At 40.8% G+C, this 18,847-nt stretch overlaps 1 protein-coding gene and 2 long non-coding RNA genes across 6 annotated transcripts in view; 2 read left to right on the top strand and 1 right to left on the bottom strand.

Moving 5' to 3' along the window:
• Positions 1-1,492, top strand: part of lin54 (lin-54 DREAM MuvB core complex component) — a 107,809-nt gene extending 106,317 nt beyond the window's left edge. For all 3 annotated transcript variants that reach the window (XM_038791682.1, XM_038791683.1, XM_038791684.1), the window contains exon 13: positions 1,202-1,492. In XM_038791682.1, the coding sequence (XP_038647610.1) occupies positions 1,202-1,403 (202 nt within the window). In that variant the 3' untranslated portion in view covers positions 1,404-1,492. The remainder of the gene's footprint in view (positions 1-1,201) is intronic.
• A 7,068-nt stretch (positions 1,493-8,560) lies between these two features.
• Positions 8,561-10,828, bottom strand: LOC119963738. The gene is made up of 2 exons (XR_005460146.1): positions 10,489-10,828; positions 8,561-8,903 (listed from the first exon to the last, which is right to left on the bottom strand). It is a non-coding gene; the product is annotated as an uncharacterized LOC119963738 (long non-coding RNA).
• A 2,488-nt stretch (positions 10,829-13,316) lies between these two features.
• On the top strand, positions 13,317-17,922 carry LOC119963094. Of its 2 annotated transcripts, XR_005460030.1 has the most exons (8): positions 13,356-13,503; positions 14,009-14,251; positions 14,680-14,802; positions 15,126-15,228; positions 15,545-15,645; positions 16,564-16,687; positions 17,246-17,380; positions 17,771-17,922. It is a non-coding gene; the product is annotated as an uncharacterized LOC119963094 (long non-coding RNA). The 2 variants fall into 2 exon arrangements; XR_005460029.1 differs by lacking the exon at positions 14,009-14,251 and having other exon boundaries at positions 13,317-13,503.
• The last annotated feature ends 925 nt before the right edge of the window (positions 17,923-18,847 follow it).

The following is an 18,847-nucleotide window of genomic DNA, read 5'->3' as shown; positions in this document are numbered from 1 at the left end:
TCTGCACAGTGCATTGATGTCCATTGAGAACTAGACTTGAGGTTGTTCAAACTCCTTTTATTCCATTTGTCTGGGTTGGATTTGATTTGTTGCATCGGAAAATAGTCTTTTGTGCTACCCAGCCCTCGTGGTAAAGTAGAATTTTTTAGTAGCTACATCTTTAGTGATCATTCAACTTGTCAAGTTATGATTACCAAAATGAGTTCTGCTTTTTTATATTTTTTTATTTTAGAGTTCCCAATTATTTTTTTCCAATTAAGGGCCAATTTAGCATGATCAATCCACCTACCGTGCACATCTTTTTGGGTTGTGCGGGCGAAACCCACGCAAACACGGGGAGAAGTTTCGCTTTGATACAGATCAACTTAGTATTAAAATTTTACATGGAACAAAATGTTTCATGTCGTCAGTCCCTCTATAATACAATTTCTTTTGATCCTTGTTTCCTTGGGGTTAAGTATAAAGTGAGGGAGAATAAATTATGTGCAATAAAACCAAAATTTGTGGATTGGGTGGTGTTCAACTGTAACAAAAATGCACTTTTCCTGTTCAATATTCTTGCGGAAGTCAGTTAACTTGGCATGTTTTAATATTATTTAGCTCAGTAGCTTTTTCCCATTGATCCATGTGGAAAGACTCTACTTTAACTTGGAGCAAGAATCAAATTGGTGATTAACCTCGAGTACTAATTGCATAGAACTATTTTCTTAAGCAGCCACTGTGGTGGATAAAGATTTTGTTTAACCTTCCCACAAACAGCATTAATAAATCCTTTATGAATTTGACATATGCTTAATAGAATTATACAACTTTGAATTAAAAACCCACCTATTTTGCCAGCTAGTTCCTGCTGTGGTCCAGGTTCTGCAGTGGCAGGTTCAAAATTCTTTTCTGCACCTTGGGGATCTATATAGCTTATGAGGCAGACCAATGGACCTTAATTAGATTAAGACATTTTCATAATTACTCGGGGAATCCATAACGCCCAAGGTCACTTAGCCCTTTTGCCATCCAAAAGAAATCATCTGTCGGTGGTAGCGAGACAAAACGACAAGGTGTACAATATATTTTGCAGCTTGACTACACCACCAAAACCATAAAAAATTAATTTCCATAAGGTTTTTCTCACAAAAATGTAAAAAGTGCCAATGATTCATTTTGTTCACCTCAAGCTTTTTTTTTTATTGTCTTTCATTTTCAGATTGCCATTCACGTTTGTGACAAAAGAAGTGGCAGAAGCAACTTGTGAATGCCTTCTGGCACAAGCAGAGGAAGGAGAGAAGAATAGCCAGGCAAAAGCCGTCACTGAGCGCATGATTCTGGAAGAATTTGGGCGCTGCTTAATGCAAATTATAAACTCAGCAGGAAAAGCTAAAGGAGATACCTGTCCTCTGAGTTGCTAATCCACTTGTGCTCTCCTATGAGAGCTGAACAGGAAAAATCAGTTGGGAAAACTCCGGCTAAGATTTTTTAAATATAAAAGCTAAAAGAGTTTTGGGCTTGCCATGATGTTTTACAGCTGTACGGTTAGCAAGAACTTTCAATATGTCAGATTATTCCTTCAAAACAGACTTTCTGTGCATTGTCTGGCTGAGGTGCCTTTTTAAAACTTAAAATGCTTAAAATACAAAGTAGATTTTATGATATAAAATCAATGTGTGAATATGCAAAACAGTCATGAAGGAAACACTCTTTTGATGCTAGTGGTGATATTTTATATTTGTTGCATTCTTCTATGCAAAGTTGCTTTCTCTATGTTGACCTGCTTTTCCCTTGGATGTCATGGACACCTTGGATGTTCTATGCCCCAAATTGTGAATATCTGTTAGCCTGAGGTGCAAGCTGCCTCTGGACAGTTGAAAATCTTGATAGTGGATGATCTAAGTACAGTCCCTTCAATTAAAATGACTATCAGAAATTACTTGCAAAGAGCACTAAAGATCAAGCTTTTTACATAATGACTTTTTAAAATGTAACCGAGGCTGAGGGTAGAAATAAGGTGCTGTGTGGCTATAAAGCTTTTAATGTTCTATTACATATGTCCGTCCTTGTTAATGTAAATACACCCACCTCCCCTTGTGAAACATCATGAAGGATTGAATAACTCGTCCACAGCACTTTTAAAATCTGGTAACCTACTGTGATAATTAATAGCCTGTAATGATGCTTTACTACATGCTCGATCAACTGATGGATGCGCCTTGTGTTGGAAATACAGAATTCACCTATGTAGGTATTATTGGTTGTCAGCACTCTTGACCCGTTTTGTTGACTTTTCCAGCATCTATCCACCTCTAAACAAGATTGCCAATTAGCAAGATCACAGGGTGACACAGTATGTTAAGGAGAAATGGGTTTTCTGATTGTCTGTCTCTCTCGCTCTCTCTCTTTCCCCCCCCCCCCCCCCCCCCCCCCCCCCCGGCACGCGCGCGCGCACACACACACACACACACACACACACACAGCATTATGTACCCTGTGGCCATTTGGGCCATGGAAGGCTGCCACACACAGGCACTTGGTTGCCTTCCAATGGCAAAATCCAAGTAAGGAGCCGCCCCTGAATTAGTAGGACATGTATGGGCAAAAACTGAGAAGCAATATCTCAACTATGAATGGAGATCAGGAAAGGGGGGAAACGCTACAATGGTCATCACTTTTATCTTTCCAAACAAAATGTCTTCAGTGGAACATAATTTTGTCACACATGAGTCATCAAGAGTTGTGGAAAAACAACTCTATTGTTTAGGGTAATTTTGTTTTCCGTAAAAGCCTATTTGCACGTCCTTTTTCTAAGTGTACTCCTTTCAATAAAAATTCTACAACCATTTCAACAATAATCAAATAGAGGTAGGGACCTGAAAGTGAGTGACTCACACTGAACATGTCATCATATCCATTAACGGTAACAGTGCAATATGCAAACATTCAAGGCACACCTTTTTTATTCAAACATTTTTTGTAAAATGTGAGCAAAATTGACTATTTTCCTTGTTTCAAATTAACATTTAAAGCCCCAGGATTCTGATCGTTTAAAACAAAGATGCTTTCGAAAGTATTGCTACATGATTTTGCTGCAGAAAGACACATTGAACGTTTGTCTGCTTGACCTCAAAATTGAGCAGTCGACTTAGTCAAATTTGGCACCAGCCGTGATCAATGTCCGAATCTTAAAACCTTTCTGTAACTGCTATTTTCGTAACTTGAGGAATAGCCTTTTAACATAAAGAAAGATGAGGATGTTTTTAAAAGGTATTTTTACAGAATGTTAGAACAGGGTATTTGATGCTAATTTAAATCCATACCTGCCTTAGATTTATTATTCTAAGTGAGTAATGGTGTATAAAATGTATATTAATAGCTAACTGGCTTCTCGAGCTTGTACTTTATCAGGTTTCAAGTGGGGATATGCATAGTCTTTCTCTGCTGTACCAGGAATTGAAATGCTATAATAATTTGTATATATTCTGTTAATTTAGTTTCTGCAGCTGTATTATGTATATTTAAATATTGTATACAAAAATACTTTTGGTTATCTGAATGGAATTTGGAATATGTGTGTAGATTGTGAAAATAGTATGACTATTGCTGTGGGTGTTTTATTGGTATTAATTTGAAGGTGCAGATTTCATACTTTTCTGTATTTTCATCTGAATTATCTAAATTTAATTTTGTGTGTATTGTTATTTTTCTTCACATTAGTCAAACACAATGCAAGAAGCTTTTTGTAACAACCCAAATATTAAATAGATTAATTGCCTTCTGTCACTTCTGAAGGCAGAAGTATACATTATTTATGTTGACTTCATTTAAATTCATTTGTTTAGAGTTGTATTTCATGCAAACTGGGAAGATTATGATAGATAAAACTTTAGATAATATTTATTAATTTTTTTAAATTGGTAATCTAAATACCCTGTGACACCTTAAGCTGTCAGACAGACCACTGAACATCAATGGATAATTCGAATGAGCTCTCCAGAAAACATCACATTTGGGTGTACCAGATACAAACTTCAGGATTCCAATTTTCAAGTTGAGATGTAAAGCAGTGTTTGTCCTTAATATTGTTTGTGATGGTCCACGTTATATGACATTTCAAATGTATTTATGCTATTACTGTTCATTGCATTTTAGTCTTAATTTTGGGAAGGTTAGATAGGACACAAAAGCATGATTACCAGTACATATTGGCATTGCTACCATTTTCACAGCTCAGAGCCCCGTGTAGACAGATGCAAGCTATATGAACTTGTTGTATTTAACCCCTTATTATTTAATGAGTTGCCATACTAGCATCAGCTTTGTACTCTCTTGTTATGATGGTGAAGGGCCCATCTCAATTTATCCACAAGTTTTAGATATTGGTTTTAAGAGATTAGTAAAGGATCATAAAGTTTAGAGAACAAACCCAAGATATTTAATGTTTAAGAATTTCATTTTGAAGTGCATATGCCAATGAAGAGTGTTGGCCTGCGACCTTAAAAGAAACAAAAGTCTTGTAGAGGCTAGTCGTTTTTTTGTTGTTGCAGGGGGTGTAAAATACTGGAGTTAGTCGGCTATAGGATTATCGATTGCTGAGGCAGGTGTTATTCTCTGATCTAAGCTTCGATTTCCCAGCTGTATTGCCAAGGGGAGGTAGTGAGAGAAGCCTAGCTAACCCCACAGATTATCTGAGTGCTGTTCCTTGGACACCAACTGGCCATGTGGCACTGGATGACATCAATGTGCAGGTGCCCTTCAGCCCTCTCACTTGCAGTCTTGCTATGATCCAGGGTAAAGGGTTTCGTACTTTCCTGAAAGAAAAGTTGGACAAGATATTTTTATGGTTTAACCTTCCTTGTTTGCCTTTTTATTTGCATTTCCCCGCTTTTGTTTTTTTTGATCTGAATACATAATTTTCCAGCCAAGGGAGCTGACAAACAGCATGGTATGCAAAGCTGGTTTTGATGCTTTTGTGGATGTTATTTCACTGACTCTGAACCATAATTTCTTTTAATGAATTTAGTGTACCCAATTCTTTTTCTTTCCAATTAAGGGACAATTAAGCATGGCCAATTCACCTACCCTGCACGTCTTTTTGGGTTGTGGGGGTGCGAGCTACGCAGGCACGGGAAGAATGTGCAAACTCAACACGGACAGTGACCCGGGGCCGGAATCGAACCCGGGACCTCAGTGCCGGGGGCAGCAGTGTTAGCCATTGCATCACCTTGCAGCCCAACTCTAAATCATAAATAATTGAACTTGAACCCTTTGCCTCTCTGAAACAGTTTAACAGGTTAAATGCTGTCTCGTTGCACTTGCAGAGATATTTCTGGACTTCTGTTTTTTTTAAAATTCCAACTGTGATACATATCATGGACACCATGTACTGAATGTAGAAATTTATTTTGGTCTTCGTTGTAATGAGGTACCAAACACCCCTCTCTGTTTTTCCTCCTGGTAAGAATGGCCAGCAGAATACTTAGCGACAGTGAATTCAGAATGTCATTGACAAAGGCATTGGAGGAGGTTGACCATAATTGGTGCATGGACCAAGCAGATGTGGGGGTAAAAATAGGTCACGTTTCCTAAAGTAAGCACTGTTTCAGAATCCTGGAGAGGTTGCTGGTACCAGGATTCCCCATATAATTTAATCCTTCTTGACCTTGTGGTCCAGTTGTGATATCTGACTTTCAAGGACCAGGAATTGAAACCTTTTATTTATCCCATCCTAAACCTATAACTGGGCCCCTTTCACCTCTAATAATCATTGGGGAATACAAGATTTTCTCCATTATAAATCACGTCAACAGAATTAGTTCTATGATACAGTTTTTAGGGTTTTTTTAAGCATTGACTATAATGAGTGGACATATTTATTGTCCTAACAGATCTGATGAAATCATGATGGCCTTAGTAGAAATGCTGCCCGAGAGGACTAGTGCGTGAAGATTTCTATATAACTAAATACAATGAGGAGATATTTTAAAGCACAACTTTCTAATATCTCAGTAAGGGACTGAAAAACAATTGATCGAGCTTAAGGATGTTTCTTTTTAAAGGTCATATGTGCATTACTAATTGTTTCCATTTTGCAGTGCTGTAGGAATGATTATATCTAAAGTTAGATCATAATTTGACTGGAGCAATGAAAACTTTGCCCTTGCCCTTCATTGATGTATCTCACACCACTTTGACTTGATGCTGTACTGGGGATGTGCTGCAAAATTGCTGGACTTCCTGAGAAATTTATCAACTGAAGTAAATTTTTCATAATATTCTGAGAAAATGGATGTTTCCATTTCTGTTGTAACATTTAATATTTACTGATGGGGATGAAAACTTTGCACGTGTAAGTACACTTTGTGTGTTTATGGCGGAGTACAACTCTGGTGCTGTCAAATGCAAAACAGTACCTGTGCTTCAGATTGATGGGCAAAAAACGATCATACACCATTGCAGTTTCATTTTGTGTTGCTTTTCCACTGCTTTTTGAATTAACAAACTTTGTTTATATATTATGTGGTACACTGAAACTGACATGTGTATTTAATTGCAGCTGCTGTCTAAAAGATTTCTGACTTACTGCACTGCTTGATGATATTGGTATGAATGTCAAATTTGTTCTGTGGAGAATAAATCAACTTTAACTACCCTACCACAGGTTTTCTAATTCTTTATTCTCCACATAATTCATTACTTCTCACATTTGAAGGGAATCCTCACCATACCAACCACTCCAAAGGATCTGCATCATTTTTCATTTTGCTTTTCTTCAAAGTGGTGACTTTTGGAGAGAAATTAAGAACAGATCAATTTGATGAAGAGCATATGATTTGATTATAACTGGCATATACTTTTGATACAACAGCCATGTAATCTGTATACTAATGAAAGGATGATTTCAGTTGCTATCTTAGCTGAAATGTCCCAATGGTAAGACCCAATGAATAAGAATGTTATGCTGCAAGGTTCATCAATTGTACAGGTACTTGATAATTTCCCAGTTCATGTTTAAATTAAGCTTTCATTTTCGTGTTTCTCAACTTCAGTTGTAACTTCTGTTTATTATAAACTAATTTTTGTATGTACTTATGCTAATTTTATATGAAAAGTAGCTGCATTTATAATAAAATTGTATCATTGGCCTTGTGTTCCTCAATTGTCTTAATTTCAACATAATGCTGAACAGCTTGGAACATTGCTATTAAAGCTGGTGTTTTTGGCCTCTTCGTATACAATCTCGAATGGTTAGGTATAGGAGTTGATAATGTGCAAATGACATTTGAGAAAAATATCTGAGATATTAACCTCTATCACAACAGATGGTGATATACTTACTGTATATTTCCAAAGCTGCTTTTTGTTTTTGCAGGTTTCTAGCTTTTATCTCCAATAGAAGAAGGACCTGCTTATAGCTACTCCAGCAGTCAATTAAAGGGAATCTTGTGCACAGTGTGTTATGGCTTGTGTACTATTTTAAACTGAAGGATTTTGCACTCTCTAGAGAACATGCCTCAGTTAACTGAACCTCTCTGCTTGATAACGAAGATGCTGGTGTAACAGAGGCTGTCTCCGTGATAGCTTAATTGGAAAAAAAATAATTGGGTGCTCTAAATTTTTTTGTTACATTAATGTGACTACTGCCTCTAAATTGCTAAGTATCATCTAGAATGGGGTGTTTTTCTTTAAGGAGATGAGACATCACTGAAGAAAATCAAAGGCCAGTTTTAGAAGGGAAATAGGCGAACACACTGACCTACTTCAAGCCAGACAGGGAATGTCACAATCCAATAAAAATTAGGACAGGAGTCCTTTCGCCTCAATTCAGTGGTATCCCAGGGTCAGCAGTGAACTTTTTGCTTCCATTAAAGGCATAGTTATGCCAACAAATTCAATATTAACGCACTGCTCTGCAACTACTGTGAAATTAATGTGTATTCAAAAAAAATATGCTTGCATATAAACTCTTAATTCTAATTTCTAAACCTCTTTTCATTTCTGTGATATATAGGAATGCAACTTTTTAATTATGTAGTATGTGAATCACCTAATAATGCAATTAAATGCATTTAACAATAGTGAAATATACTTCTAAGTCCCAAGCTCAGTTAATCATTGTAAATGATTTACTAGAGTCTCCATATCTTACTCTATCTGCTTCCTTGATTACCTTATATTGAGAGGCATGTGGACCACGGAGCTGTTTTGTATTTGCTTGGCTGTGTTCAGTTAGTGAATTGGATTATATGACATGACATGAGGTGGAGACGGCTCCCCCTACAGTAGGGGGAGGGCTACCGACAATTGCCATCCAGTTCCATCTCCCTCCACTATCCCCCTGGTGAGGGGCATCGCTGGCCTTTAAAGCAGGCCAGCAGCACGGTTCGATTCCCGTACCAGCCTCCCCGGACAGGCGCCGGAATGTGGCGACTAGGGGCTTTTCACAATAACTTCATTGAAGCCTACTCGTGACAATAAGCGATTTTCATTTCATTGGCCCAAATCTTCTGATGGCAATAGCAACAAATGTTAATGCTGTTCAAATTAATATTGCATAAAGTGCAAAACAAAGCAGTTTATGCCAATACTTTATTACTCATTGTACACCTGTAATTGTAAATGCAATGTTAATTACATTTGAAACCTATAGCCTGAGTTTTATTTTTCCAGTTGATGTACTATGGCTGAAGAGCTTTGTTTCGACAGTGGCCTTTCCCCATTTGACCTGGTGGTAGCTGTCTCTAGCTTTCGTGTGTCCATCTACATGTAGTTCTGAACCTTTGGAATGTATCAGTCTTCGGCAACTCTTTGCACTGGAAGGCCAACAGGTTTTGGGCATACCAAAGCTGATCTTTCACTGAGTTGAAAATCCTCCAGCAGTAGTTGATGCTCATCTTGGTGTGCATCCTGGAAACAGCCTGTAGAGCAAATAGTTCTACATATGAACTCTTCCTCAAGGCAGACATTAGCATACTGTTTCATCACTGCATATGGGCTACAACACTTGGTCAGATTTAATAACTTACAAAACTGCGCATCCAAAACAAAAAGACATATAGTACAGTAATTTTTTTTTTAAATTTAGCGTACCCAATCACTTTTTTCTAATTATGAGGCAATTTAGCATAGCCAATCCACTTAACCACATCTTTTGGGTTGTGGGGGTGAAACCCACGCAAACACGGAGAGAATGTGCAAACTCCACACGGACAGTGACCCAGAGCCGGGATCGAACCTGGGACTTCGGTGCCGTGAGGGTTAACCTACTGCGCCACCATGCTGCCCATGTAGTACAATAATTAAACTTGAAGTCTTAAGGTGCGCCTGCTGTTTAAAACAGTTAAACCTTCTTGGCAAAGTCTGATAAATGTAATGGTAGATCGCATTATTCTTTGTGAAGCACCTTTTTGCACAATAATAGCGATGGAAATATGGAACAGAGGGCAACCAGATTGACCCTGATCCTAGACAACTAGGCATTGCCACACTTTTTAAATATAAATTTAGAGTACCCAATTATTATTTTTTTCAATTAAGGGCCAATTTAGCATAGCCAATCCACCTACCCTGCACATCTTTGGGTAGTGGGGGTGAGATTCACGCAGACATGGGGCGAATGTGCAAACTCTACCCGGGCAATGACCTGGGGCCATGATCAAAGCATTAGCACACTTAACACATTTTAACAATGTTTAATTGAGGGTGGCATGTGGCGCAGTGGATAGCACTGGGACTGCAGCACTGAGGACCCAGGTTCGAATCCCAGCCCTGGGTCACTGTCTGTGTGGAGTTTGCACATTCTCCCCATGTCTGCGTGGGTTTCACCTTCACAACCCAAAGATGTGCAGGTTAGGTAGATTGGCCACACTAAATTGCCCCTTAATAGAGGGGAAAAAAAAATTGGGTACTCTAAATTTATTTTAAATAAATGTTTAATTGGCTGTAAAATGCTTCAGGATATCCTGCAATTCTGAATGGAACTATATGATTGCAGCTGTTGTCTTTCAATATGACTGTAAGCCAGGGCTTTTCAAACTGCAGGTTTTGGGTGGGTGGCAGGAGAGTCGGGGCGTTCCCCATCACAGGAGAAGTGTCCAACAGCCATTACTGCCTTTTAAATTGAGAATGCCGGCAGCAACTGGCTTTTAAATGGAACAATGCAATCTTCTGGCCAGAAGTGGCGGCAGAGACCAGGTCACGTGCCCAGCACGTACACTGCTTCACATTTGCCTGTGCTTTTGGCGCCAAATCACAGAGGAGAAATTTCTCCATTTTCTAGCTGCGACCAAGCAAGACAACAACTGTGAAGAGCTGAAGATGAATCATTTTAAACAAGGAAAAAAAAATATCTCCTTGCTCCCATAGCTCGGCCGATGTCTTTGACACTGCAGCCTTCACTGGGGCAATCGCCTCCTCAACCCACTCCTTCATTACAGCAATCATCTCCTTTCACATCACCTCCAAGTGCTTAGTGCACTGTCGCTTGAATTCTACGGCCGTCACCTTGGTCAGAGTTTCCACTGTGAGGGGAGTTTTGCCCCATCCAGAAATCCAGCCTCCGCCACCTTTCCTGCTGCCGTGCTAAACCGTTCACTCGACGGTGAACCTTCACTCGCCCCTTCTTTCCAGTGGCTTTCTTCTGCGTCTTTGACATCCCTCAACTTCCTAATACTTTCCTGTACCAGCTTGTTCAAAAACTGCCCCTGAAACTCCAAAAACCAGAGCCTCGAGCAGGAGCCACACAACGTGCGACTTCCACCTACATGTTGTCACCGCAGGTCCGGCATGGAAGGGCACTTTATTAGATCCAAAGGTGGAGAGTTCCAAGCCGCGTTCCCTGAACCCCTCTGTGCTGCCTTTATGAAAGAGGAAGGGCTGGACCCGTGGATGTTTTTGCATCCATGGGATAGGGCGTGTTCGAGTTTTTTTTGCAAGTACAGAATGTGTATTCGAGGATGGGGGTTTTTTTTGTGATGGGGAGGCGCTGTTAGCCGGGGTGAGGAAGGCAGAGTATTCTGCAATCGTTAATTTGGACTATGCTCCACACACTGGGTGGGCGTGGCCATGGAGAAGGGGTCAGTTTAGATGATGGCAACAATATCAATAGTAAACATGTGTGATGAGGAGTAACTTAAGGGAATCTAAGTCTGTTTTGATACTGTGTTTATGTTAACTATCGGATTCCCTCTGAATACAACTAGATCAGTTTGGATAATGTAGGTTGTAATTTTGGATTAATACATTCAGGAGTTTTTACTTTGTTTTTTAATCATTAGAAACACTTCATCTGAAAGTTTAATTTGTGGTTAATCCTTGCTCAAATTTGCTGGAAGTGATTGGCTCATTTGGCTGGGCTGCTTGCTAATGTTGCTCTCTGAAACTTAACTCATGCAACTTTCCAACTGATTCTGAAATCAGGAATTACACAGTTAAAGAACTTGGTATAATTGTGTATACACACAAATATTAGTTAATTTCTTTAAAGTTATTGAAGATACTCAACACAGCTCTCAAAAAAGGTTGTGACTTGCAAGATTGAAGGTCTTTTTACAGAAATTAGTAGATTGGTGACGATAGGTAATCTGTCTTCAGAGGATCCTTAATGAGCTACCTCACACTGGATTACTTCATAAAGTAAAATTGTGATATCAGTAGGAATTTGACCCACTAGATTAGGAATTATTCTAATTCTGCAGACAAGAGTTATAGTGGATATTGTGCATCAGCCTGGAAGCAGGTTACATTGTGATACCACTGTCCCACCCCAGGTTTTCGGGGATCGCTCTAGTCCACTACAGTTCTGTGTTTTTATTAATGACCTGGACATAGTTTTGGGGCTATGGTCAGTAAGTTTGCAGTTGATATGGAACTGTAGAGGGTGCAGTCTTCTGAAAAAATGGCATCTAATCTGGATAAATGCACTGTGATCCATAAAGTCGGGACCAACACAGAATATATGTACCATTTATATGATAATGAAAGTGGTTGAGAGTAATGTGTCTTGGATGTATTTCACACAAATCTCTCAAAAGTTCACAACCAATGTTGAGAATCTGCAGCCAACTCAAATGGTATTGGGTTGTGTCATCACTAGATGTAAAAGGATATAATTATTTTATTATAGTCCTTGGTTAGACTGCATCCAGAGTACTCTAGCTTTGACAAAGAGTCATCCAGACTTGAAACATTTGATCCCTTCTCTATCCACAGATGCAGTCAGATATTTTGCTTTTATCTTAGAGTACTTTGCACCATTTTGGTCCCATCACATGCTGGAAAAAGTTCACAGGACATCATTAAAAATGATTCCTAGCTTCCTTAGTTACTCATGAGTTTAAAGTGCTGGGCCTATTTAATTTGGACCATTAGAGACTTTGTGGTGTCCTTTGTGAAATAATGAAAGGGTTGGATAGAGTGACTGTTGATAAATTATTTCAGTTTGATAAATTCAAGAGGACCAGGGTATATACATTCAAATTAAATCAAAGTAGGGATAGGTGTTTTTTCTAATTTTCTCAAAATAGTGAGCATTTGGAATATCTAATCAATTTTTGAGGTTTTTGCTGAATATCTGCATGCCTTCAAGATGCAGCTGGACCTGTTATTGACTGAGGCAGAGATCACATCATATTGAAGGTAAATAGATTAACAGATTGAGGGATTTAAAAACAAGGATGAGAATGCTCAAAATGAATGGAACTTGGTATGAGTAAGGACATAATAATAATGTTTATTGTCACAAGTAGGCTTACATTAACCCTGCAATGAAGTTACACATTCCGGTGCCTGTTCGGGTGCACAGAGGGAGAATTCATAATGTCCAAATTACCTAATAGCACGTTTTTCAAGACTTGTGGGAGGAAACCGGAGCACCTGGAGGAAACCCACGCAGACATGGAGAATGTGCAGACTCCACACAGTTACCTAAGCCGGGAATCGAACCTGGGACCCTGGTGCTGTGAAGCCATAGTGCTAACCACTATACTACTGTGCTGCCCAGAGATGGACACTAGAGATTTGGGTGACCTCAAGTTTATGGACGGTAGAATGTGGGAGTTCAGCCACCAGTGTTTTGGAATAGTCAACTTTAGAGGTAGGATGATAGTTTTAGCAGCAGATGAGGTGAGATGCGGGGAGGGGGGGGGGGGAGGAAATAGGCAGTCATTAATGGCGTGAACATGAAGTTCGAAGGTCATCTCAGGATCAAATATGACACCAAGGTTGCAAATAGCGGGGGGCGGGGCGGGGCTCTGCGGGGCTCTGCGGGGGGCGGGGCTCTGCGGGGGAGGGCGGGGCCCGGGCAGTGAGCTGTCACTCAGCCGCTTAGAGCCCGCCCTTCCAGCCCAACCCCATAAATTGGAGCGGGAGGGCCGCCGCACTTCCTCTTCTCCCTGTTGGCGGCATCGACCTGGCTGAGAATCAGGGACCATCCGGCACCATGAGTAACCCACATGACGGGCCGAGGCCCGGGCCGGCGGCACACAGCGCTCCCGGACATCATCCTGTCCGCATGCCGAGGTAAGGTCCCGGGCAACGGGGCGCCGGTCCTGAGGGCTCGAGGCCGGGATTGGGGCGACGTGGAGGCTCCGGTTGAAACCGTTCCTCCGGCACCGTGGGGAGGCCGGGGCTAAAAGTCTGTTAGCGGCGGGCCCTTCCCCGGCGGCGGCGCTGGGCCCGGGGCGGCAGGTTCCTCTTCGGCGGCGGCGGGTTCCTCTTCGGCGGCGGTGGGCTCCTCGCCGGCGGCGGCGCTGAGCGGCGGGCTCCTCCCGGCGGCGGCGCTGGGCCCCGGGGCGGCGGGCTCCCCGGCCGCGCTGGGCCGCGAGTTGGGCCTGTTGCCACGTGCAGCTGCTAGGCGCCCCCTGCAGGCGGGTTGTGCGTTTTACCTCCATACTTTGCCTCAGTGTCCGCCCTGGCCAGGGTGAGCAGCAGCAGTAAGGGATCCTGGGAGCAGAATTAGGCCGTCCGACCTTGGCGAATCTGCTGCGCCATTCTGTTATGGTGGATGTTTTTCATTCTCTTCAAGGTTTGGAACCCATAACCGCTGATTCCCTATCTATCTCTGTCGTAAAGACACTCAGCAGCTTGGCCTCCCTCCACAGCTTTCTGGGGCAGTGATTTCCACAGCTTCATCACCCTCTGGCTGAAGAAATTCCTCCTGGTCTGCCTACTGCCATGTGGACTCCAGCTACAGTCTGCAAGTCTCTTGGTTGTGTGGCAGCACTAAAACTATTGAGCGAATAGGACAGAGCACCTAGCTTCATGCAAGGTATCAGCTATGTCTGCCTCCCATCATTTGCAAAAAACTGATCTGGTATCAACATTGTGTAGAAAATGAAGGGAGTGTACAGATGCTCAGACCAATAAAAACACATGGCGGAATCCCCTTTTACCCACCAGTACGTCCCCAATTGAACATTTTTCTGATTGAAATGCCAGATTAAGCACACTTGACAGTATTGATGAATGGTGCATAGAATTTCATCAATGAAGCAAGTACCTCAACACATTTATTAACATTTAACTATGTGTAATACTTCAAACTGCATTACTACAATGCAATATTTATATTGGCAAAAACCTAATCTGGGGGGGGAGAAAGAATTTGCATGTGAGGGGTTATATTTTGCTTGCCAGAGAATTCTTCAGCCTAGGTGTTTCAAATGACTGGTTTTTTTTGTGATTCGTTTACTTTAGGCTCCAGGTTCTGGAGGATGTACCTGGCCGTTTGTTGATCACACGAAAGATATTCTGAGCTTTAACCTTTACAGATAACTGGCTTGCATGACAGACCGATCAAGCTGTCCACATTTTAGGAGTGTAAGTACACCATGCAGATGTATGTTAGCCTTTTTTATATGTCATAACTGCTCCAATTGTCATTGGAGACAAACCACTCTGCTTCTAGTAATGGTTTCTACAGCTGGTTGTTGAATGCCTATCTACTGGAAATGCTTGGTAGAAAACAATTCAGGTTACCCAGTGATTAAACTTTGGTCACATCAAACGGAGTTATCCTTTTTGTAAGGAGATGACTACTTGTCCTGCAAATATGAGGGTTTCCTGTGTTGATAGATAAATAAATATTCTTTCTATATTAATCGAAACTACATTTTCTAAACTGACCTCTTGTAAATTTTTAGGGAGATTGACACCGGCAATAAACATGCTTTCAGTTGCGTCCTTGTTTTCATACACTACTCCTGAATATGGAGCCACATGGGGATTGTCCACCCTTTCTTAAAAGTGAGTACTTGAGTCTATAGTCTGTTGTAGCTTTATTTTTTTTGTCAACAGCTAATGATGTACAGTCACTCATTTACACTCATGGGTGATTTCTACTTTTTGTGTTTGCAATAGTTTTTGCAAGCAAGTGTAAAATAATTATGATTATACATGTCTGATGATGAGAACGTTTTCACTGCTGTTCACATCATGATTTTCTGTGATTATGTTGTAAAACTGAGGACATGTAGTCACAACTAGAAGACAACTTGTCGCATTTTATTCCTTCGGCATGCTGAATTTGTGTTTGTTTCTTTTTCTTTCTGCTAATCACTAGGTTTGGAGCCTTGCAAACTGCAAAGACTAACCATATTGGACAGGCTGGGAATTTGAATTCGGCAGTAGTATCTTTAGATGATCTTTGCCTTGGGTGGAAAGGTATGCACTTAAACTGCATTGTCTTTAATGATTTTTAGCTAGTAATGTCATAACCACTCCATAAGGGATAGTGCAGAATTGACATGCCAGATATTTGTAGGCATATCAACATTGTGCTTTTGTTTTTGAGTTGTCCACATTAATGTCGTGTTTATTCTAGATCGGGGTGGGCAAACTACGGCCCGCATGCGGGCCGCCAAAGGTCTTTATGCGGCCCATCAAGTCATTAAAAAAATATATAAGGTTAATGGGGGGGGGGGCTGTTGGGTTACTGGTATAGGGTGGATACGTTGACTTGAGTAGGGTGATCATTGCTCGGCACAACATTGAGGGCCGAAGGGCCTGTTCTGTGCTGTACTGTTCTAATATGAGGTGCCCAGAATCATAACCGGGCGAAGCGCCATTTTTGAAAAGTAGAGAAAAAGGGCTAAAGGCAGGATGCCGCCGGGGGAAGCGCTGAGGTATATGCCGCACGCTAATTGGTTACAACCGGGACTATTAATTAATATGCTATGCGGTCCTTTAAAATTGTGAATTTCTGAATGTGGCCCTTGCACGGAAAAGTTTGCCCACCCCTGTTCTAGATGGTGCAGCACGGTGACACAACGGGTTAGCCCTGTTGCCTCATCAGGTTCAATCGTGGCTCTGGGTCACTGTCCATGTGGAGTTTGCACATTCTCCCCGTGTTTGGGTTTTGCCTTCACAACCCAAAGATGTGCAGGCTAGGTGGATTGGCCATGCTAAATTACCCCTTAATTGGAAAAAATGAATTGGGCTTGAAGTAAAAAAAATGTTTATTAACACTGTGGCAACAGCAATAAAAAGATCTTTGTGATGTTTGGAGCAGCTTGATTTTCCTTATGGCTGTATCTGCTGCTAAGCTTAATTGTAATGGTGTGCTCACTATTCATTTTGTAGGATGGTCAAGCACTTCTGTGGAATCTGAATGAGGGGTACCCTGGATGCCAAGGCTGTTGACAATGCTGTGCTTTAACTGCATCAGCTACTGGTACTTGCTACTGTTCCCTGCAATTTGATTTGGGTAGGCCACTGTTGCCATAAGATTTACATTCATTATTTTGGGTTGAGTGCGTTTTGATACAAATTCTTGAAGACTGCCCACTTTATAAAATAATAAAAAATTAAATAAAATGTAATAGTACATGTTGTTAGCTGTGATGAGTCTCTTGCCTTTTCTGAGATCATATCTGCTGAAACTTCAGAGGCTGTTCCTGAGCTAACCACATTTCTGAATGGCACTTTTCTGCCCTTAATTGCATCTAGAAGTGTTGTAATTATCGCAATTTTGAGGACGGAGGCAAGAAAATTGGGTGGGTCTGGGTAAATTCGTTTTGAGTTCCTGTTTGGAGTGTTTTGATTTAATTATATTTGAGGATGGGAAATGTGTGTAATGGTTAATTTACTCTTTTTAGTGAACAAAATTGGGTGTAGTTAATAACACAACAATTTTGTATTTTATTTCTGTAGTCCCCTATTTCCTTGTTTTCAGGCTTTTCATTTGTACATTCTAGTTTTTGAAATACATGATCCTTATATCTTGTTTTTATGCCTGTTAAACTCATTATTTCTTTCCCCAAAGGGATTTAAAGAGAAGATGATGGATTTAAAGGGAAGATCGTGGTTGAGCTTTGCCTAGAAGTTATCAGCACCAAGAGCAGTGCCCCAGTGGGTACTGCAACAGTACACATCGCTAGCCTTTTCTGATGATGGCCAGGTAATTGTTTTTTTTCCCATGGTGGAGCTTATTTGAGTGATTGTGATCGAGATGTTCACGACTGTCCCATTGATTACATTCAGTCACTAACTACCCAGCTGACCCTGAAAGGGGCAGGATTATAAACCTATCAAAATGAGGGTACAGTCCAGAATGTTTTTGATAGTGTAACCATTACAGTTTTGACTGAACTTGTTTTATCTGATGATAGGAACTTTTTTTTTAAAAGCCAAACCAAATAGAAATCTGCAGTTCAGATAAGCAAGTGAGAGTAAAGATCATTCCTGTTGCAGCTTTGTGGAATAGGTAGCCACTGAAGTATTTTTATTTTAAGTATTTTAAAACTTAGTATTTTTTTCACAACTCACGGATTTATTTTCATCTCCACAGACTGTTTTCCGTTTGAACTGATCATCTGATTCACGTCTGGCAGTTGCAGTTAACTATTGGGACCAAATGAAGATGCGTTGTTTCTCTTGGGAAAATGTTGCAAGATCTCCAGGAATCAAAAACAAATAAATTGATCCAGCAAACTAATACAACTGTTGCTTGTGAAGTGTTTTTTTAAATTATAGATTTCCACCCGAGGTTCCCATTCCGAAACTTTTGCTGATTTTGTACCAATGGACAAAAGCCAGTACAAATGATGATTCCACAACCATACCATAATAATGCATGTGGTATCTCAGTTGATCTTTATAGCTGTTTGGGTAAAGTTGCAGCTTTATTCTAGCAGAAATATGCCTAATTTACAATCTCTATGATTTCAAAAGGGATATATATTCATTGCTGGACTTCTGGTAAGCCGATGAAGCCATTGCTTTCAAATCTTACCAAACGCATTTTGTTCCTGCTTTAATTTTGAGCAAATATGGGTCAATTTAGTGCGGCCAATCCACCTACCGTGCACATCTTTTTGGATTGTGGGTGTGAGACTCACGCAGCTATGTGCAAACTCCGTGTGTACAGTGACCCTAAGCCAGGATCGAACCTGGGTCCTTGGTACCATGAGCGAGCGGTGCTAACTACTGTGCTGCCTCCACTTTAATTATAACAAGTTTTGACACATGCGGTTCAAGGAAGCAAGAAGGTTGATGCTACTGCAACAGTTTCCTCACTGGTAGCTAATTAACCTCCGATGCATTTCAAACCTGGTGGGGCACCAGGTGTTTTATTCCCGAATTGCGTGGTGCAGTTCCACACATGCTTGATGAGCTATGGCAGCCTAATTGAGCTCATCGGGCATCTTGGTGGTACGCCTACTCGTATGAAGTGTATGCTGCCACACCCTTTTGTCTCTATTTATAATGAAATCACTTAATTCTCCTGAGTAACGTTAACTACTTGAACACATTTGGGAGGTTCCAGTAAACACAACTGATTCAAACCAGTGAATCTGACAAAGGGAAGGAACATCCATTAATATGGCTTCTAGCAGAGGGAGGAAGCACCTGCGTGCATATGCTC

This window comes from Scyliorhinus canicula, chromosome 3 (genome assembly GCF_902713615.1).
Source record: "Scyliorhinus canicula chromosome 3, sScyCan1.1, whole genome shotgun sequence".
NCBI classification, from domain to species: domain Eukaryota; kingdom Metazoa; phylum Chordata; class Chondrichthyes; order Carcharhiniformes; family Scyliorhinidae; genus Scyliorhinus; species Scyliorhinus canicula.
Note: the sequence above shows the minus strand (reverse complement) of the source record. Positions and strands in the feature narration are given on the sequence as shown.